We start from the raw sequence: 19276 nt of genomic DNA, 5'->3' as shown, positions 1-19276 counted from the left end.
GTGGTCAGGGAATAATGAATATCAAACTGCTTTCAGAGAAAGAAATAGTTTTTCCAGATGTGTGACATAGTGATAAATTAGTTTTGAAGAGCATATATTGCTTCAAGTGACCCATGTTGTATCTCTTCTTGGGTTAAATGACTTCAGTGTTTTAAGGTCTGTTAATCAATTTTGAACGCTTCCTTGTAGAGAAAAACCAACCAACCGAAAAAATAAAAACTTGTCTCGAGCCTTGTTCAGTACCTGGAGGAAATCAAGCTTCAGTTTAACTGATTGGACTAAATATATCTTATAAAATCTTAAGATTTGGCTCTGGCAAGTGTTTTGCTAAGCAGTGAGCAATATAGAGAAGGCTGGTGGCATTTCTTGGTTTGGTTTTTTTTTTTCCCCTTTGTATTTTTGTTATGAATGTTATATTAATCCATAGCATTAAAGTACTTGTGTTTTAATAAAGCATAGCAGCTGATGGATTTTTTTGAAGTATATTTAAAGCAAATATTTATTATGAATCTCTCCTTCAAGGTGTTAGTGTATTTAAGAAGTACGAACTGGGATACTCGAATTGCGGCTGGCCAGGCTGTCGAAGCAATAGTGAAAAATGTACCTGAGTGGAATCCAACTCCAAGATCAAAACAAGGTGCTCCTTAAATTAATTGTGTATAACTCATTGTTTATCTTAGGCAAACTGTCTGTGATATGAGACTTTTCAAGGCATCTGTGTCATTTGGTTTTTTGAGTGTAAACTTTTATTTACATGTAAGTTGTTTGGAGCAGGGTGCCAATAATGCCAAGGTCATGGGTTCAGTCTCTGTATGGGCCACTCACTTAAGAGCTGCACTTGATGATCCTTCTGGGTCCCTTCCAACTTAAACTATTCTATGATTCTGGAAGTAGAACTGCAAGTAAACCTCTTTGGCTTTAGATGCTCCTGATCAGTTGTACCGGACCTTTATTTCTTCCAGAATTCCTGTGCTTGTGCTTTGTACTCTCGTAAAGCTTTTATAAAGAAAAGGAATAACTAATCATATGGTAATATGTTTAACCAATCAACTTTGTCATGATAGTTTACAGAAACTCTTTTCTTCACTGTTCCCTTAATCTGAGCACCTTTCTGAGAGAGGTGAAATGGCAGTTTGTTCAAGTGTGTTTCTTTTCATCTGCAATCATCATGTTAGGGCTGTTAGTTTCCGTAGTTGTTAAGTTAGGGACTAAGTGATTTTGCCCAAATCCACTGGTACTGCCTGTGTTCACAACTTTGTGGCACAGGTTCCAGAAATTCACTAGCTTGTTTAAAAACAGACACACACACTCCCTAAAACAGCAACAATGAAACTCACATCTGTTTGAGATGATCTCATATTTGTTTCACTTGGTGCCTCCCAGTTCTGTTGGCTTTGAATTTGACAAGCAAGTTCTGCGTTTTCCTTGTCTATTGTCTTTATTTTTGTAAACCATCATATTTGCTCTCCTCCAACAACTTCTCTTCATCTTGAAGTTTTGCCATCTTTTCAGTCTTTCCCAAAAGCTGCTTTGTCTTTTAGGTAACTTATATTTTCTCTGTGCTTTCTCTTATGTGTGTCATCCTTGAGATGCACAGAGCTCCACACAGGCTACCTACATCTCTGGAGTACTGAAATTCACACATAGTGACAAAATGATGTGCTTTGTCCTGCCATCAGGGCCCTTCCTGGTGAGACCCAGTACTTTATCTGCCCTGGCTTTCACTGCTCAATAAACAGATGAATAAAGCTGTCAGAAATGCCTCCAAGATTTTTATTGAATGCAGTGTTGTGTAGGCATGGTTTAGGTTATTCATTTTACACCTTGTGTACTTATTTTGCCCATCAGTCTGTTCTGAGAGTCCTCCTTAGATTCCTTAGTGCCATTGTGACTTTGGGCTACCCAAAAGAGTTTAGTGTCACCTGTGTGCTGGGAGAAGAGTGCATTAGTGAATGTCTTTTCCATCTTGGTGCCCCAGAGGACTCCAGAACTAATTTCTACCTTTCAGTTTGTAAAAGGATCTTCTCCCTGGTTCTTTTGATTTATTCTTTCACATGAATCCTTGCCAAAAGATTTTAAATATATTATGTTCACTGGATGCCCTCTATCCACTTGTTGCAGCTCTTTAAGGACATTGACAACCAAGTTATTGAAAGGTGTTTTTATCCAGAGCAATTATCTTTCTCAGTGAATAATATTTATCCATGTACTTTATTTAGTTATAGAATCATAGGGTAGTTTGAATTGGAAAAAACCTTAAAGATCATTTAGTTTCACCCCCTTCTACCACAGGTGGGGACTCTGCTACTGTATACTCTTACCTTACCAAGGACAGAAGTTCATTTCACTTGTCTAGTTCAAGGATTACTTTTAGCATGGAAGTTGGGGAACCTGTTAGTCTTAGAGTACAGCACACTTTAAAATGCATTGTCCGGTTCCGGCGTGTCTGCCTCTTGGATTGTTAATGAAATTGGAAAGATAATTGTGTGTTTAAGAAAAGCTACAGTTTGACAAGAGCTCACAGCTAGGTGTCAGCAGCCCTTTCTCTCATAGCTGTTTAGACACTCTGCAGGTTCCCAGCTTTGGATGCTTGGCTGGTAGGGATATGCAGCAGTGTGGGTGTGCTTGTGATACTATTTGTGAGCCATGGGCAGTTCAAAACTGTGAGCTGGCCCTATGTGTACAGAGAAGGCCTGGTGGTAGGTCAAGATTTTAAAAAGTTACATTCATCAAGGGAAAAATGTTAAATTTTTTTTCTTTCTATTCAGGTACATTTAGTGACCTATTTCAGTTTGTTTTTGTGAAAATAGAGTCTTTATACTAGGAATTAAAATGCTGTATGTCTTGATTATTTCGAGGAGAGATTATATCTTGTTTTTCCTTTATCTTCTGCCAGAATGTTGAACAAGAATTTCATCATGTTGTCCTTAATATTATTTTTATTTCCAACCTAGAACCAGGCTCAGAAAGTCCTAATGAAGATTCACCTTCAACAGATCGGTTGCGTTTTGACAGATTTGATATATGTCGGTTGTTAAAACATGGTGCATCTCTCCTTGGATCTGCTGGTGCAGAATTTGAAGTCCAAGATGACAAATCAGGTATCTGTATTTTACTTGCAGACAAGAAAACTTAGTGATTTGAAAAAGTTTCTTGTGGCAGCATTATGAATCTAGCTGTCCATGGATTCTCAGAATGTTAGGAAATAATGACAGAAACTATTCTCAACATATGGTTTGTATTTTCTTCCTCAAGTAACACAATTTTTTAGGAGGGATGTATTGTTTGTTTGGGTTTTTGCCATAACAGTATTACTGCATGTACAGTGGGGAAGAAGGGGTGGAAACTTGAAAAAGCATCAAAGATTTCTGTAGAGTTTTTTAAAAGGAGTAGGCACTATCACTGCTTGTTCTTTACCTGAACAGTGTTCCCACATACAAAAGTAGGATGTGGCTTATTTAAAAGCTTGAAGGTTTCAAGTATAGAAAGACTGCTTGAAAAATACTGTGATAAGACTGCCAAAGTTAGAAGATCAAATACCAGTGCCCGTGTGATGTTTTGTGTTTGAAGTGACTTGTCTAACATTTTCTGTAATTTTTTTAGCTGAGAGTTGCTTTGTCAGTGTAATGGCACTGAATTATTTTAATCTAAGCAATTATTTTGCTATTACTGTACTTACTGTATTTTGCTATTACTGTACTTCCCTGTTCTTAATTCCAGGCCAGCTACCAGTTTCTGCACCAAGTTAAGTGATGCTATTGATAAGAATGTGACTGTGTAGCCCTGATTCCTTTGTTCCCTGTGTGTGATGGGTTCTGTGCAGGGTACTCTGTGCAGAAGATCAGTAGCTCAGCAAGGAGCAGAACATGTGGCTGCTGAAACTTGAGCAGTGTCCTGTCTCTTCAGGCTGGTTGCTAATTTATTGCTTGCCATCTTTTAAGCTAAATTAATAAAGTGGTGTACAAGTTTCACCTCGTCTAATGAAACCCAACCCTTCAGTTCATAGAAGCCTCATGTTTATTCCAGTGTCACATGATTTCACATAAAAAAACTTAAAGAATGAAAATAAGTACAATATCAAAAAATAAGAAAATGAAACAAAAATCCTTAATTGCTGCTTTTTTTAACTCATGGGAAAATGTACAGTCTGCTTGCTTTCTCTTCTGTGTTCTGTAGCAACTTCCCTTTTCCAAGTAAGTAGACAACATGAATGAACATAATGTAACTTAATCTTTAGAATTAGCAGTCTTTGACAGTTATTCCTGAGATGATGTTAAAAACAAAAAATATTTTTAAAGCATGGAAATTGCTTGTATTTGCTTGTCAGTTAAATGTTTAAAAAAAATGTACTGGTATAGACAATATTAACTACTAGTTGCTACTCAACCTGTAGTTGGTGTACACCCCAAAATTGTGTCTATATTGGTTATCTGCTTAAAAGTTTGTGTTGGTAATTGGAAAAAAAAAAACCACCACAACACCAACAAACCAAAACAGCAAAAAACCACCTCCTCCTGACTGGTTTCTGTACTGTGCATGTAAAGAATGAAGTCTGACAGCCCTACCAGCTACAAGTTTTGGGTTGCTTGGAGGTTTTATTCTACTTGGATGCTAAGAGCTTATATTTTTAGTGTAATTGTAGGTGCTCCCAAAGCCTAGGTGTTCTGTAGTTATGTGTTGAAACTTCACACATTCCTGAGGTGGCATCTGTTAATTTCCAAAATGAACCTTGCTTGATCACAGTTGAAGTACAGTAGCTACAGTTGTAGCTACAGTAGCAGAAAAGGTCTTCCTGGGTATCAGTGTCATTTGTTTTAGAAGATTGTATTAGCCAAGTACAATTTAATCCTGTAAATTTTGGCTTTGGTATGTACATTGAGCAAGTTGTCAGTAAAATATCTGACACATCTTCTTTTAAAATCCCTTTTTAAGGTGAAATTGATCCTAAAGAGAGGATAGCACGACAGAGGAAACTGCTGCAAAAGAAACTTGGCTTAGATATGGGTGCTGCAATTGGAATGAATACTGAGGATCTGTTCAATGATGAAGATTTGGACTATTCTCCTTCTTCAGTTTTACTAGTAAACAAACAACCTGTAGGTAAAACCTTGGGCTATTTGATTGCAAGGACTAATACAGTGGGTTTGCTTTATTTGAGCTTCTGTGGTTATAATATTTCTATTTTAAGTAAGATTATTGGCATCTAATGTGGTGTGCTTTGGCCTCCTGAATTCTTACATCCCATAGTTGCCTGTTAGTATTATTTGATGTCAAACTGCTGAAATGTTTGAAATGAAGGGTTGGGGAAGTTGAGAGCATTGTGGGTTTGAGAATTTTTCAGGCCTTCCATCATAAGAAGAATTGACAATGAATGACTTTTCTTTCAGACTCTTCAGGCTGCTGAGTTAATTGACTCAGAATTTCGAGCTGGTATGAGCAGTAGACAAAAGAATAAAGCCAAAAGAATGGCTAAGCTATTTGCAAAGCAAAGATCCAGAGATGCAGTGGAAGCTAATGAGAAGAGGTATAATAGTGAACTGGTTTCCTTTTATTTCTGTTAAGCTGGGATTGTGATTTGATTTATCTGTTGAGAAACTTCCTACAGTCTTTGCATCTTAAATCTCTTATGTGCTAATTGTGCTGATGGTGGAAAGCTTGCATGCAGTGCTTGTTCCCAGGAGAGCTTTGTTGAGGACCCAGCTCCAGAGGCATCTTGACATAATGGGATGCTACAGCTGAAATGTGTGGTTATTAAATATGGCTTGAGAATAATGCATGAAAACAGGGTTTTTTAAGAAAATGAGCAACTGAAAATTTAGGATACAATTTTCTGATGTGTGCTGCTTTCTTCACTGTAGTTTATAGTGGCACATTATTGTATCTACTTTGTTTATAATGAGTGATGAACAAAATTCTTGATCTTATTTAGGAATTGCTGGGTTTCTTGGATAAATCCGATACAGACTGTGAATTTGGGACAGCATTCTGCTGTCTCCTCACTGCATTTTTTGTTTTTACGTATAAACTCAGCGAACTTGCATATTTCAGTTTTAAGCCTCTTTGTTTTGTGTTCTTGCCATACTTTATTGTATTTGAAGATATCAGTTGTAGATGTAATTACTTCCCTTAAAGCATACCTCAAGTTCATAAACGTGTACTTGTTCCTTCTCAGCAATGATAGCACTGATGGGGAACCAGAAGAAAAAAGAAGAAAAGTTGCAAATGTTGTCATCAACCAGCCTGCCACAGATTCAAAAACACTGGTAGAAAATGCTCAGGAAGAGGTATGAAGTATTATTCTGCTGTTAGCAGGAGAGATCATTCAGTTTTTCAGCAGAGCAAACAAACTTCCTTCATGTGCCCAAATTCTTTAGTCCATTTAGCATTCAGGGAAGTGGAATGAAGAATGTCATAGCCAGCTTACTTTTATACATAATGAAGCAAGTGAGCTTCTAACTGTGTTACAGCATTGAGGAAGAAATACATTTAATCCTTTGGTAGCAGTTTGTGACCCAAATTACCACGAGTAGGTGGCTGCAGGTGTCAGACCTGGGTATTAAACTGGAAAACTGTGCTAAACACTTACATGGTAGGATTACAGTGAGCCTCAAATAATTTGATCTAAATGCCTATTTAATCTTTATTTAATCTTTGCTGTACTTTAATTAGGCTTAATTTAGAATTAGATTCTATCTTTAATAGTTGAAGATTAAAACTATTACCTTAGTCTTGGAAAAAACTGAATTTGTTTCAACAGACTGAAAAGCTAAAAATTAAGAAATGTTAAACCAGAATATAAATGAGGCACAGAAGTTTATTTGAGAAGACTTTAGATAAGTCTACATATATCCTACAAAAATTGTTTTCCAGACATAGTTCAGTAAATAAATTTTTATTTGCATAAAAATGGTTGGAAAACGAATCTGAAATATTAATAACTACAGATTGAATAGCTGTTGGTTTTTAGCTGTCTTTCAGTTGCTCTGTGTATGTGGTGAAGTGAACTTACTAATGGTAGTAAAAATTCCTTTCCACAGCCACGTCAGTTTCCTTGTAGAAAATTTTGGGACAGTGAATATGCTTTGGTTTTCAAAAAGTGGAATGTGTTTGGAAAAGGGTGCTGTTTATAGCTAAATTCCTTTACCCAGTTTTGTTATGCAGTGTGTTTTCAAACTAAGACTTACCTATTATGTTCTTCAAAGGCAAAGTTCATAAATTTAAAGGATCATTGGATAGAATAAGAAACTTTGCTTAATTTTCTTCTTTAGCATGGTTTCTAAAGGAAAGGTGAATTCCAGAACATCAAAGTTAATTCCCATAGAGATGAGGTTACACTGTTAACAGAAACTTCATAAACTTCTTAAGAGGTCGAGTGCTAATCAGTGAAGTTTCTGAGCTGGGCAAGAAGATTGTTTTTTCAATTCTGTCCAGTAATGAAGAAAAGTGCTTAAGCTTTTGGAGTCTTTTGCATGCCATTTAAGTGTGCACGGACAATAACATAAGAAGTGTTCATGATTCCTTTCTTTTTTAATCTCATACTTAATAATTTTTTATGGATTTAGGCAAATGAATGGCCTCTGGAAAGCTTCTGTGAAGAGGTGTGCAATGATCTCTTTAACCCTTCTTGGGAGGTAAGACACGTGCACTATTTAGGGTGGAGCTAAAAGTTTTTTAAAAAGGGCTTCAACATAAATGCAAACATTGTATGTGTAGAACTTAAGAAAATTTTGCCAGATATCAAAACTTGTATCATTTGTGCATACAGATTACATAGCCAAGAAAATTTGCTTCTAGCAAACTTGAGTGTTTTTTAGACTCATTTAAAGGGGAATGGAAAGCATGTGTAATGTATACTTGTGGAGAGTGAGAAAGATCTGAAAAGTGGTCATTGTATAAGTGTGAATTATGGGAGTGTTGAAATTCAAGCAAAATAAAATCCCATCAATCTATGGTTAAAAAGATTAAGCAGTTAAACTTGGATTCATCAAGGCTTTGAGGAATGTTTTGTGAATCTTGCTGGCAACAGTGGTATGTTTGTCTAATGCTGTGCTGGTGGAAACGGAAGGGGAGTCAATCCTTTAGTAACTACAAAAGCTGTATGTTTTGTTGCTTAGACCATTTATTTTCTAGATTCAAAATGGTTCACTCACCTTTTTATTCAGTCCTTATACAATTTTCCACAAACTTTGGTAGAAATTTCAGGTAAAAATATGATGTAGCTGATAATGATCTAACTTCCTTGCTCAGAAGGTAGACATAACTGTTGTCAGCTAACTTCATTTTCTTAAGTTGATCTTGTGAAGGGTTAAATATTAACAGCAACTCTAACATCCTTATGTGTATCTGTAGCGCAGTCTCGGTGATGTCAGTATGGGCAGAGCCAGCTTGCTCTCAAACTTGGAAACAGAGATAGAGCATATGCAGCCAGCACAATTATTTTGGTCCCAGAAAAAGAATCATTATATTTGTGTGGCACATCACTGCATCTGAGCTAAAAAGCCTCACCTTATTTGAAAGCAGGCTGTTTGCAGTTGAAGGCCAGGTCCAATTGTCTTCTGGTATGTAGATGTTGTCATAGCTTTCTTAGTACATTTCATATAAGGCACATATATCTTAATAGGGGAAGTAGATCAATACAGAATCATTATTACAGTATGTTCTGGGTGAAAAACAGGCTAACCTGCCTCAAAATGTATGTTTAAATTGGCCCTTTGGCAGCATCTTGCAATGTCAAGAGGTTACCTGGGTGACTACTTCAGGCTGCTTGCCACACAGGCAGCTGAATTCAGGCAGGCTGAATCCTACTACTGGCATTGCCTTTACACATTTGTGTCTTGCTGGTTTGTGTTTGCAGAAGCTGAGACATTAACTAGCAAAGTCTCCTTCTTTTGACTTGTAAAATCTAGCTCATGAGCCATTTTGGACCAAACAAATTGTTGGTTTATGAACAATTAGGATTTTAAGACTAGACTCTCTAGCTATTTTTTATTGGCTTGCTTATAGCTTTAACCAGCAGGCACTGAGCTGTACCTAGGGGACATATATGTTTGCATTTCATATAAGATATTCTGGTGTAGGCAGTAACAATTCGAACTGAGTACCAAGTACTCAGTTCTAGTTGTTACTGCCATGAAATGCAACAATTTTTTGCTAGCAACAAGCAAAAAAGCATGTATATGGACTGTTTTTTAAAAAAGTTGATTCTCTTCTAACTTATATAAAGAGCTCTCAAGAGAACCCAGTTCAAAACTCTGCTTTTGCAACTTTGCATATCTGTTGAGTGAGCTTTCCTTGAGAAGCCAATTACTAGTCCAGTGAGGTATCAAAAATACCAGGAAGAGGTGTGTCTTTGGCACATCTTTCTGCTGCTCTTTTGTTATTTCCAGAACTCTTCCTAGTGTGTTCAGCTGTTCATGTTTGGTGAGAGCATGCAAGTGCCTGTAATTTGCTTTCCGTTATTGCTTGTTCACTTATTTCTAAAATCCAGTCAAGCAAGGCAGGTTTGTAAGTTATGCAGAATAGTAATTTCTAGAAATTCATTTTGCAACCTCCAGAATACTCAGTGAGGATCCAAACTCTGTTTAAGCAATACAGAGAGTGATAGAAAATATTAAACATGAAGTGCTTGAAACTATAATAATATTGATTTGCTTTAGCTTGTAAACTTAATAAAAACAGTAACATCTTCAAACTTCTCTTTGACAACTAGTGCCATATAGCATAGTGAGGTAAAGATAAATGACTGTTGGCTACATTACTGCAAATATCATAACCTGTTAGAAAATAGAAGCAGTTCTTAATTGCTTTTGTTCATAAGCTGGCAAATACTTGGGGCATAGGAGGTTGATGTTTGGACAGGTGAATATTTTAATAGGTGATTTGATGTAATAATTCCCATGAGTCTAAGTTGTGCTGCAACTCTTGAAACATCTCTGTTAAAAATACAGTAGTATTATTTCAATTTTCTAGCATGGGTTTTGACTTCTGTTCCCTAGGATTTTAAAACTGACTTTTTATTTCACTTTCTTAGGTTCGACATGGTGCAGGTACTGGACTGAGAGAGATACTTAAAGCTCATGGTAAAAGTGGTGGTAAAATGGGAGATAGCTCTTTAGAGGAGGTAAGTTTCTAGTCATGTAGACTTAATACTTAAATGAAGTTTAGAAAAGAGACTTATTAAAATACTTTGTAATAGGTGTGTGATATGGGAGAATATAAAGACTTTTCTGCTCAGAATCATCTGGATGACATCACTGTATGCACTGATGAAAGATTATTTTTAAAAGGCCTATGCAGAACCCAATACTACTGTATAATTAGCTATGAATATGTTTGTTGTGTATGAAGTTATTAAACATTAGTTTCCATATTAGAATATACTGTTTTCGTGTTCTGGTAAGGCTGTACAGCTGTACTGAAACAGAATTGACAAGTTGATTATGTTACTCTGGTAGTGTCTCAGACCATTTAACTCTACTTGCTTAAATAATAAGAGGACTCTATCAACCTGGTCTCTTTATCATGAGAAAAGGAATTAAAATAGTCTTCTTAAAAGGAGAACAATTTTTTAAAGTATCCTGACAGTAATAGCTTGTTTACAATAGTGAATTTCATCCAGATTCCTACTGACTCCCCTGCTGTAGAAACAGCTGGAAGAGCTTGTGGCTTAGAGAGTTGAAGCATGAGATGTAAATCAGTGTACTTCAGCATACTTTGTAAATAGAGAAAACAAAAACTTGTCTCTGTCCTTGCTTCCCTGTAGAGTAGTATTTGTTCCATGGAGATGACTGCGTGGTGATAACACAATCTGCAATCATAAAATACTTGAAACCATTTATTTACTACTTATGGAAAGTGTGTGTACTCCAGCTAGCTTCACAGCCTGCTGTGTGTGCCCTGTGCTGGGTATAATTCTTTGGCATGTATGGGAATATGAAATCCAGAATATGCTTTAAGTTTTGTTCATGAAAAGGGTAGTTCTCAAGGGAAGTGGTGACCTAGTAGGCACATAGTGGAAATGAGAAGGATGATGCCTGAGTAGTTGTTTTTATGGGACTTCTGCTCTGAGGTAGAAAATTAGAGTAATTGGTCTCTAGCAGAGAGAGAGTCTCTAGCAGAGGCCAGAGCTTCAAGATGGGCTTTGATAAATGTGGAGGAGATGGGACTGAAAGCTCCTTTCACTGGGCCTCCCACAGTGAGGTACTGCTTTAGAGTTTTACGTGTAAATATGCTTCCAGCATATTAGTTAACTTCCTAGGATGTGTTGCTGTTTGTCAGTATAGATTGTCTGAATGACTACTTTGTGCTGTATAGGAATAAACTGTCCCTCCTAAAAGATGCTCTCAAGGTATTGTGTTGTAGCTCCAGCAGGCAACAAAGCATCACACAGTCTCTGTCTCACTCCCCCGTTTGGTGGTGTGGGGAGGGTTAGGGTTAGGGGACAATCAGGAAAGAAGTAAAATTCATGGGTTGAAAAACAAGTTTCATAATTGAAATAAAGTAAAATATTGTAATAATATTACTAATTGCAGTAACAGTAATAACAGTAATGAAAAGGAGAGAGAGAATTAAAATCCAAGAAGAACAAGTGCTGCACAATAGAATTGCTTACTATCCTCTGATCAATGCCCAGCCTGGCCCCAAGCGCCACTCAGCTCCTTCTGAATACCTCCCCCAGTTTATATACTGGGCATGGCATTCTGTGGTGTGGAATGTTCCTTTGTCACCTATCCCAGCTATGCTTCCTCTCTTTGTGTGTACCTCCTCACTGGCAGAGCATGAGACATTCAGAAGTCTTTGACTTAGGGTCAGCATAATGTAGCAGCAACCAAAACATCAGCGTGGTATCACCATTATTGTTATGCTGACTCCAGAACACAGTCTGTACCAGCTACTGAGAAAAAAACCCAACTCTGTCCCAGCTGAAAGCAGGACGCTAGGCTTTTGATAAAGGTACGGTGGTTTTAGAGACGAAAACATCCAGGTTATGATGTTTATGATAATCCAAGCAAGCTGAATTAGTGCTGACTACTTGGCCTGAACTGTCTCTGCAAGAGAACTGTATTGAGTCAATGTGAACATTTGTTGTCATGTCTGTTACAGATTTCAGCTAAAGTAAGCATATCAGAAATGCTTTATGAATAAATGTAGTCAAGGTGTTCAATTTTTCTATTCTTACAGATGATTCAGCAGCATCAGGAGTGGCTAGAAGACTTGGTTATTAGACTTCTTTGTGTGTTTGCACTAGACAGATTTGGAGACTTTGTTTCAGATGAAGTAAGTTTAAGTTACCTTTGCATGATCAGGCAGATCAGCAGGCTTCTGCTGGAGATAACACTGCAGCAGCTTGGCTGTGCCTTGTATAGTGCGCTGCATGTGCCTTTTAGAACTGCTCAGAGATGCTTACTAAAAGGTAGCTGATACATGAACTTCACCTTGTTTGTATTGCAGTTTGATCATCTGACTCTCTTAAAGTCAAATTTCATACAGAAGTATTTATTGTTTACTTTTTCCTAGGTAGTGGCACCAGTACGTGAGACTTGTGCTCAGACTTTGGGAGTAGTATTGAAACACATGAATGAGACTGGTGTTCATAAAACTGTGGATGTTCTCCTGAAGCTGCTTACACAGGAGCAGTGGGAAGTGAGACATGGTGGTCTCCTAGGAATAAAGTATGCTTTGGCAGTACGTCAGGTAATAACCCTCATGGCAAATTGTTGAGAGCATGGGATCAAAAATCTCTGCTCCAAGTAGAGAATGTGGATGAACAGTGACTAGGTGTGATAAAGCAAATTTGCTTGCAGTGCAGTTCTGTGGGTTGAGATGTGGCACTGCACTTCTATATCCATGCTGCAAGTATATAGTTAGTGCAAGCTGTGCTTGCAGAAAACTTCAGAAATAAGAGGATATGCCTGCCTGGTCTTGGTGATTCTCTCATAGGTAATAACAGAGTCTTACAGGAAGTTTAAGCTATCTGTGGTGGTATTCTGCAGACACTGAGCTTTCTTTATACCAAAACTGAGCTGATTTACAGTTCATTAAGTGTATAACCTGTATTTGATTTCATGAATGGTAACTTAAAATATTTAGATTACAATGTTGGTCTTGTACCATCCCTTTGAAACTATCAGGTTCATTCACACAAACATAATGCATCTTACTTGATTGTATCTTTATAAGCTTTTTCAGTTTAAAAATGCTTTTGATCTTTTTGACAGGACATGATCAACACTTTATTGCCTAAAGTGTTGCCTGCAATAATTGAAGGTCTGCAAGATCTGGATGATGATGTCCGAGCTGTTGCTGCAGCATCTTTAGTACCAGTAGTGGAAAGCCTGGTCCAACTTCAATCTCAGAAGGTGACTGAACTGTTTTAAGTTTACTTTTGGTCTAAGTGAAGAAAATAACACTTAGAGGCAGCGCTGGTTTCATTGGCTTTTTTAATGATAAACCTCCTCTGCTTATTTGTGTAGGTGCCTTTTATCCTTAATACCTTGTGGGATGCACTTTTGGAGTTGGATGACCTGACAGCTTCCACAAACAGTATCATGATCCTCCTTTCATCCCTTCTGACTTACCCTCAGGTCCGCAAATGCAGGTAACTTTTCAATTACTTTTGCTTCAGTATTACAGGTCTGAGTGTCCACTTACTGTCAGATTGGAATTATCAGTTTCTTTCAAATCATGTATCAAGGAGATGATTAATTAAACTCAGTATTTTGTTTCTACTCTGTTTTTTCCATGAAGTGGAGGTTACAACAGTGCTTCTGTTTTGATTATGTTAGTGAAATGCAACAGAAGAATTAAGTGTACTAGACATGGTTTATATGTGACTTTTTTCCCCTGTCTCTGTCCATTTATCTTGGGTGTTTTAGTAAAGGCTATTTGCTCCGCTCACATGGTAGTCCTACTCACAAGCATCTTGTTTGTTAACAAGGAACAGAGAAACTCCAAACAAGACCAAACTGTATATTGAAACACATTTATGAGCCTGTAGAACTTTACTATTGGAACAGTTTTGAAGTAAGCTACAAACATAAATTCACATCAGTAGTACAACCAGTAATTCTGAGACTGGTTGACAACACTGCCTAGTTGCTATTTCCTCAGGACTTTGACAAATTAAATTAAAGGAACTGCACCTTAGTATGTTAAATTTTTCATAGTACACATGGTAAACTCGCAGTATCTGCATTTAAGGTAGATACTATACACATTTGATTTTTCTCATCCTATATGATTAGCACTGTTAAAGCTAGTGGTTGCCCAAAACTAAAATGAAGAATGAAGTTTTGTTACTAATGAGTCTTTAATTCGGCATGTACTACTTGCATCAGCTGGTATGCCAGTTGCATCAGTTGATATGCCAGTTCATGCAAAAAAGATGCAAGCGTGTTTTAAATTATTTGTAAAGTCATAACTGCCCAACAGCAACTTCAGAACAGAAACAGCCTCTCCTTTTTTCTAAACAGTTGAACAAAGCCTAAAGTATAACCTGTGGAAAAAACATGGTAAAAATACATGCTTAAATTGACTAGTTCTCTGTTCCAGTTTTAAAAACCCTTCCTGAAAAAGAATACCAACTCAAACTATTTTAAATGTATAAGCTGTAGTAATTTAATCCTTCATTTAAAATCCCCAAGTGTATGCAATACTTTCTTTTCTTAAAGCTTTCTTTTGGATAAAATGAGAATAAACAAAATTAACTTAGCTCTGTGTGTAATGTATGTTTTTGTCCCTGACACTGCCTCTACCTCTCCCTCTCCTGTAGTATTCAGCAATCCCTGACAGTTTTGGTCCCACGTGTGTGGCCATTCTTGCATCACACAATATCTTCTGTGCGAAAAGCAGCACTGGAAACATTGTTCACACTGTTGTCTACCCAGGACCAGGTAAGAATTAGAGTTATTAATGTCTTACCATGATGCATATTGGAATATATTTGGTCATATGATATCCTTGTTTCAGAGTTCTTCAACATGGCTGACTCCAATTCTGCAAGACATGTTGAGGCACATATTTCAGTTTTGTATCTTAGAAAGCAACCAAGAAATTCTGGATCTGATTCACAAGGTATTTGCATGACTTACTCCTGGGTATAGTGCTTGTGTATCCCACTCTTTCAAATCCTCTGTACTTCGGTGCAGATGAAGTGTGCTAATGTTAAATACTTTGATGCTTTGCTGTAGAGCAAATGAGAGAGTGTTCTATCAGTTTTTCAGCATGTGTATGATCTTATGTAGGCCAGGTACAAATTTGTCATGATTTCTACTGTGGTTCTTTCCCAAGGTGTGGCTGGAACTGTTAAACAAGGCATCTGTACAGTATGTTGTTGCAGCTGCTTGTCCATGGATGGGAGCCTGGCTCTGCCTAATGATGCAGCCATCTCATTTGCCCATTGATTTAAACATGTTGCTAGAAGTAAAAACCAGGTCCAAAGTAAGTGAAATGTGCTCTCACTGACTGTTCTGTGGAAAGTAGGAAATTGCTTAGCTGTATATAAAACATGTTCTAAGGGTGTTGGAGGGGAGTGGTGGTATCTTTCTATAGTTCTAAATGTAAACTGTCTTGCAAGCCTCAATTCTGTAGAGCAAAAGGGTTCTTATCAGGTTATCCATAAAGAATTAAGTTCTGCTGTGTAGCATTCTCTACATGGATACTTTATAAAGTCTTTATTTACATGGCTCTAAAGCCATCTGTTTGCAGGTTAAATCCAAAAGCAGTGTGTTATTTCTGAAAAGATGCTGAGAGATGTTTCCTTTTTCCTCTGTGTGTTTATGAGCTGTGTGTCAAGTACTAATCTTAACATTCTAGTGAAGAAATGTAGCATACATTTAACTGGATTACAGAATGCTGTTAGTGGAGAGATGATTTACAAGTATTGACTGCCTTAAGAAATCTGTTACCCGAGAAGTGTTCTGTCTTAGTCCAGCTTTTTCATGGTGTGGTGATTATTTGTTTTGTTGTGGAATATGAATTCATCTTTTCATTACAAACACGCTTTAACCTTTCCTTTATTCCACAGGAAAAAGCAGGTGCTAAACTGCGTCAAGGTCAAACCCAGAACAAGGAAGTGATTCAGGAATACATTGCTGGGGCAGACAGCATTGCAGAAGATCCAGCAACCAGGGATTACGTTGTCATGCGTGCTCGGATGATGGCAGCAAAGTCAGTTTACTGGAAATGTGAAAAAAATACTTAAAAGCAATGTATTTTTTCATAATATGTAGTGGTTTTGCCAAAATCTAATTAGCATTTTCGCATCTTCATTTTAAATAATTGATTGCAGAGTAATTAGAGCATTGAAGTGACTGTTCTTTTTCATCTTGTCAGGTTGCTGGGAGCACTTTGTTGCTGCATTTGTGACCCAGGTGTAAATACTGTTACTCAAGAAATAAAGCCAGCTGAATCATTAGCTCAGCTACTGCTCTTCCACTTGAATTCTAAATCTGCCTTGCAGAGGATTAGTGTTGCGTTAGTAATCTGTGAGTGGGCAGCCTTGCAAAAGGTAGGATGTTTCTGCAGCAAAAATATATTTTACTTACTATCTCAATCCACTGTTCATTGTGTGGTAGTTAGCTTGAAATAAGATTTCAGTAGGTAAGCTAAAATGGTGTTTGTACATCTAAATACCAAATCTTGATTGTTAGACAGTGGAGGAATACAGGACTCAGTAGATAAATGCCAGCTGTCAACTATGAATCAGTAAATATGCTCACATTTTTTCTACAAATAAATGTATTCTCAAGATGCCTTTATCTAAGGTCAGTGATTGCTTTTCAAATTACTGTCTTTTATCTACTCACTATCATTTCTAGTGGCAGACTTTTTGTTCGTAATCCTTTATCTTTAATATTCTGGATTATGTATGTTAATAGTCCCTCTGGAAACTGGATTTTTGTAGCTAGATGGAGCTGTCCAAGACTAAACAAAAGAAATTGTGATTATTCAGAAATGCAAATTTTGTTTTTCTGTTACAGGAGTGTACAACTGTGGCTATTTGTGTTCAGCCTCGTTTACTTGGGGTCCTTTCTGAGCATCTCTATTATGATGAAATTGCTGTTCCTTTTACACGAATGCAAAACGAATGTAAACAACTCATCTCATTGCTAGCCGATTCACACATTGACATTGGAAACAGAGTAAACTGCAGTGTATTTACAATAGATCAAGCTAATGAGCTGGTAAGTAGAGGCATGCCTGCCTTTCCTCCAAATCTGTTCTTGTCTTGAAATACACCTTCAGCATAATTATTACATGGACAGTAACTTGCAGAAATAATGTTGTGCCCTTTGCATATCTCATGAAACAGAACGTGTAAAGATTCTTACTGTTTCCCCTGAGGTGTGTTTACAGTCTGACAAAACTCAAGTGCAATGCAAAGTATATAATGGGAGAATAAAAGGGAGCGTTCTGATCCCAGGTGTGGATTCACTATTGAAATCTACACACAAGAAAACAAAGCAGGCTTCAAAACCATTGTCAGAAGACTTGTAAATAGACTGTGTAAATTCTAGACCTTCTCCCCTCTTGCCTGTGACCTTTTAATCTGCTTTTAATCTTTTTCCAGTGAAAGATTTAAGCAACAATAGTCAATCATTTGTGAGTGGGGAAGGATATGGAAGGTTCTGCAACTACTTTGTTGTGCTTTTCTTATATTTTTATCCCAGTCACTTTCCTCAAAAGAAAATGCACTGAGAAACAATTTGTTCATGCACAGGACCTTGCACATTCTTTCTGGATTGTTGTAGTTACATTCTGCTTTGCTAATCTGTCACATGCTTAAATATTTCCAGAATATCTGGGTAGAACTGGCAGATATGGGACAATCTAAATTTGCAGGAGTACATAAACTGCTCTTGTAGCTCTGGGAATGTAGACTTTAAATGTCTGTGATATACCTGATTTTATCTTTGATCTGCAGTTCAGGATTCCCAGAAATACATTTTGGAGCATTTCCTATTATTTACTGGGAAAATTGAGATGGTGGTATGTGGTCAACTGTTCATGTTGTGCCCTGAGGATATCCTGTTTTATAGTCAATTAAACAGATTTGTAATTCCTGTTTTTTCCCTTTCTCCTAGGTTACTTCTGTTTTCAATGAGGTGACATCATCCTTTACTTTGAATCCTAAAGTTCTGCAACAATTGGACAGTAAAAGGCAGCAAGTCCAAATGACAGTTACAGAAACAAATCAGGAATGGCAAGTGTTGCATCTGCGAGTCCATACCTTTGCTGCATGTGCAGTTGTGAACTTGCAGCAACTGCCAGAAAAACTAAATCCTGTTATAAAACCCTTAATGGAAGCTATCAAAAAAGAAGAGAATACACTCATACAAAACTATGTGGCTTCATGTATAGCAAAGTTACTTCAGCAGTGTACAACAAGGTCTCCTTGTCCCAACTCAAAGATTATAAAAAATCTCTGCAACTCCCTGTGTGTGGACCCACATCTTACCCCACTGGCAGCATGTCCTGCACAGCCTCAGAGTAGCCATGAAAACTCAAAAGGTATGACATCCAAGACTGCCAGGATTCCTAATATGTTTGTGTTTATTTCTGAGCTGTTGAAATGGGTATTTGAATGAGGCTTGTTTTCACTGATTTTTCAAATGCCAGCATCTGAGTATTTAATAATTATTTCATTTACATATTTTAAACTGTGTGCAACTAATGCGTATTGTTTTATATCTATATGTATCTATAAAACACTTCAATTCCAATTTCCAAGTATGGACTCTTGTTTGGTCAATATCTAGTTCTGATCACATTTACAGATGTTATTGAGTAAAAATGGAAATTAAAGCAGCCTGTCAAAAATGTGACTTGTATTACATTCCATGGGCTAATTATAAGACAAAAAGATGAGGCTAATGTTCAAAATTAATAAAATAATCCTATGCATGCTATGGTGATGGATTTTTTAAATGGCTGTCCATTATGGAAAATGTATGGATTGAATGAACAACCCAGATTAACCCAGTTAAGATCTTAATACTCTCAAACATTCTAACCTCCTTTAAGGTTTGACTGTTGTACATTTTACTCTTTCTTAATGAATGTGCCCTCCTTTATCTCAGAGTAGAATAACATTCATATCTGATTGAAAATTAAGCTCTCTAGTATAAATGGAAACATCAACAAATGCAAAGATACTGATGGCATCTTTATTGTATCATGACAGAAGTATTGAACTGTTTTAAAAGGCACAGAACATAAACTGGTTGGAACTTTAGAACATAATGTGTTCACAGGTAACATACATGTTACCTCTGCT

At 37.0% G+C, this 19276-nt stretch overlaps 1 protein-coding gene across 2 annotated transcripts in view; it reads left to right on the top strand.

Moving 5' to 3' along the window:
• The window catches only part of BTAF1 (B-TFIID TATA-box binding protein associated factor 1), a 45111-nt gene that overhangs the window by 11606 nt on the left and 14229 nt on the right, over window positions 1–19276 (top strand). For both annotated transcript variants that reach the window (XM_039709273.1, XM_039709274.1), the window contains exons 3-20: window positions 523–637; window positions 2955–3101; window positions 4933–5096; window positions 5388–5524; window positions 6173–6284; window positions 7563–7631; window positions 10031–10120; window positions 12181–12276; window positions 12517–12693; window positions 13218–13358; window positions 13473–13597; window positions 14771–14891; window positions 14968–15072; window positions 15289–15438; window positions 16025–16167; window positions 16333–16507; window positions 16980–17183; window positions 18084–18510. In XM_039709273.1, coding sequence (XP_039565207.1) covers window positions 523–637; window positions 2955–3101; window positions 4933–5096; window positions 5388–5524; window positions 6173–6284; window positions 7563–7631; window positions 10031–10120; window positions 12181–12276; window positions 12517–12693; window positions 13218–13358; window positions 13473–13597; window positions 14771–14891; window positions 14968–15072; window positions 15289–15438; window positions 16025–16167; window positions 16333–16507; window positions 16980–17183; window positions 18084–18510 — 2698 coding nt within the window. The remainder of the gene's footprint in view (window positions 1–522; window positions 638–2954; window positions 3102–4932; window positions 5097–5387; window positions 5525–6172; window positions 6285–7562; window positions 7632–10030; window positions 10121–12180; window positions 12277–12516; window positions 12694–13217; window positions 13359–13472; window positions 13598–14770; window positions 14892–14967; window positions 15073–15288; window positions 15439–16024; window positions 16168–16332; window positions 16508–16979; window positions 17184–18083; window positions 18511–19276) is intronic.

Source organism: Passer montanus, unplaced genomic scaffold, assembly GCF_014805655.1.
Source record: "Passer montanus isolate IOZ18808 unplaced genomic scaffold, ASM1480565v1 scaffold21, whole genome shotgun sequence".
Taxonomy (NCBI): Eukaryota; Metazoa; Chordata; class Aves; order Passeriformes; family Passeridae; genus Passer; species Passer montanus.
The sequence above is the reverse complement of the archived record's forward strand: the minus strand, read 5'-3'. Positions and strand labels throughout refer to the sequence as shown.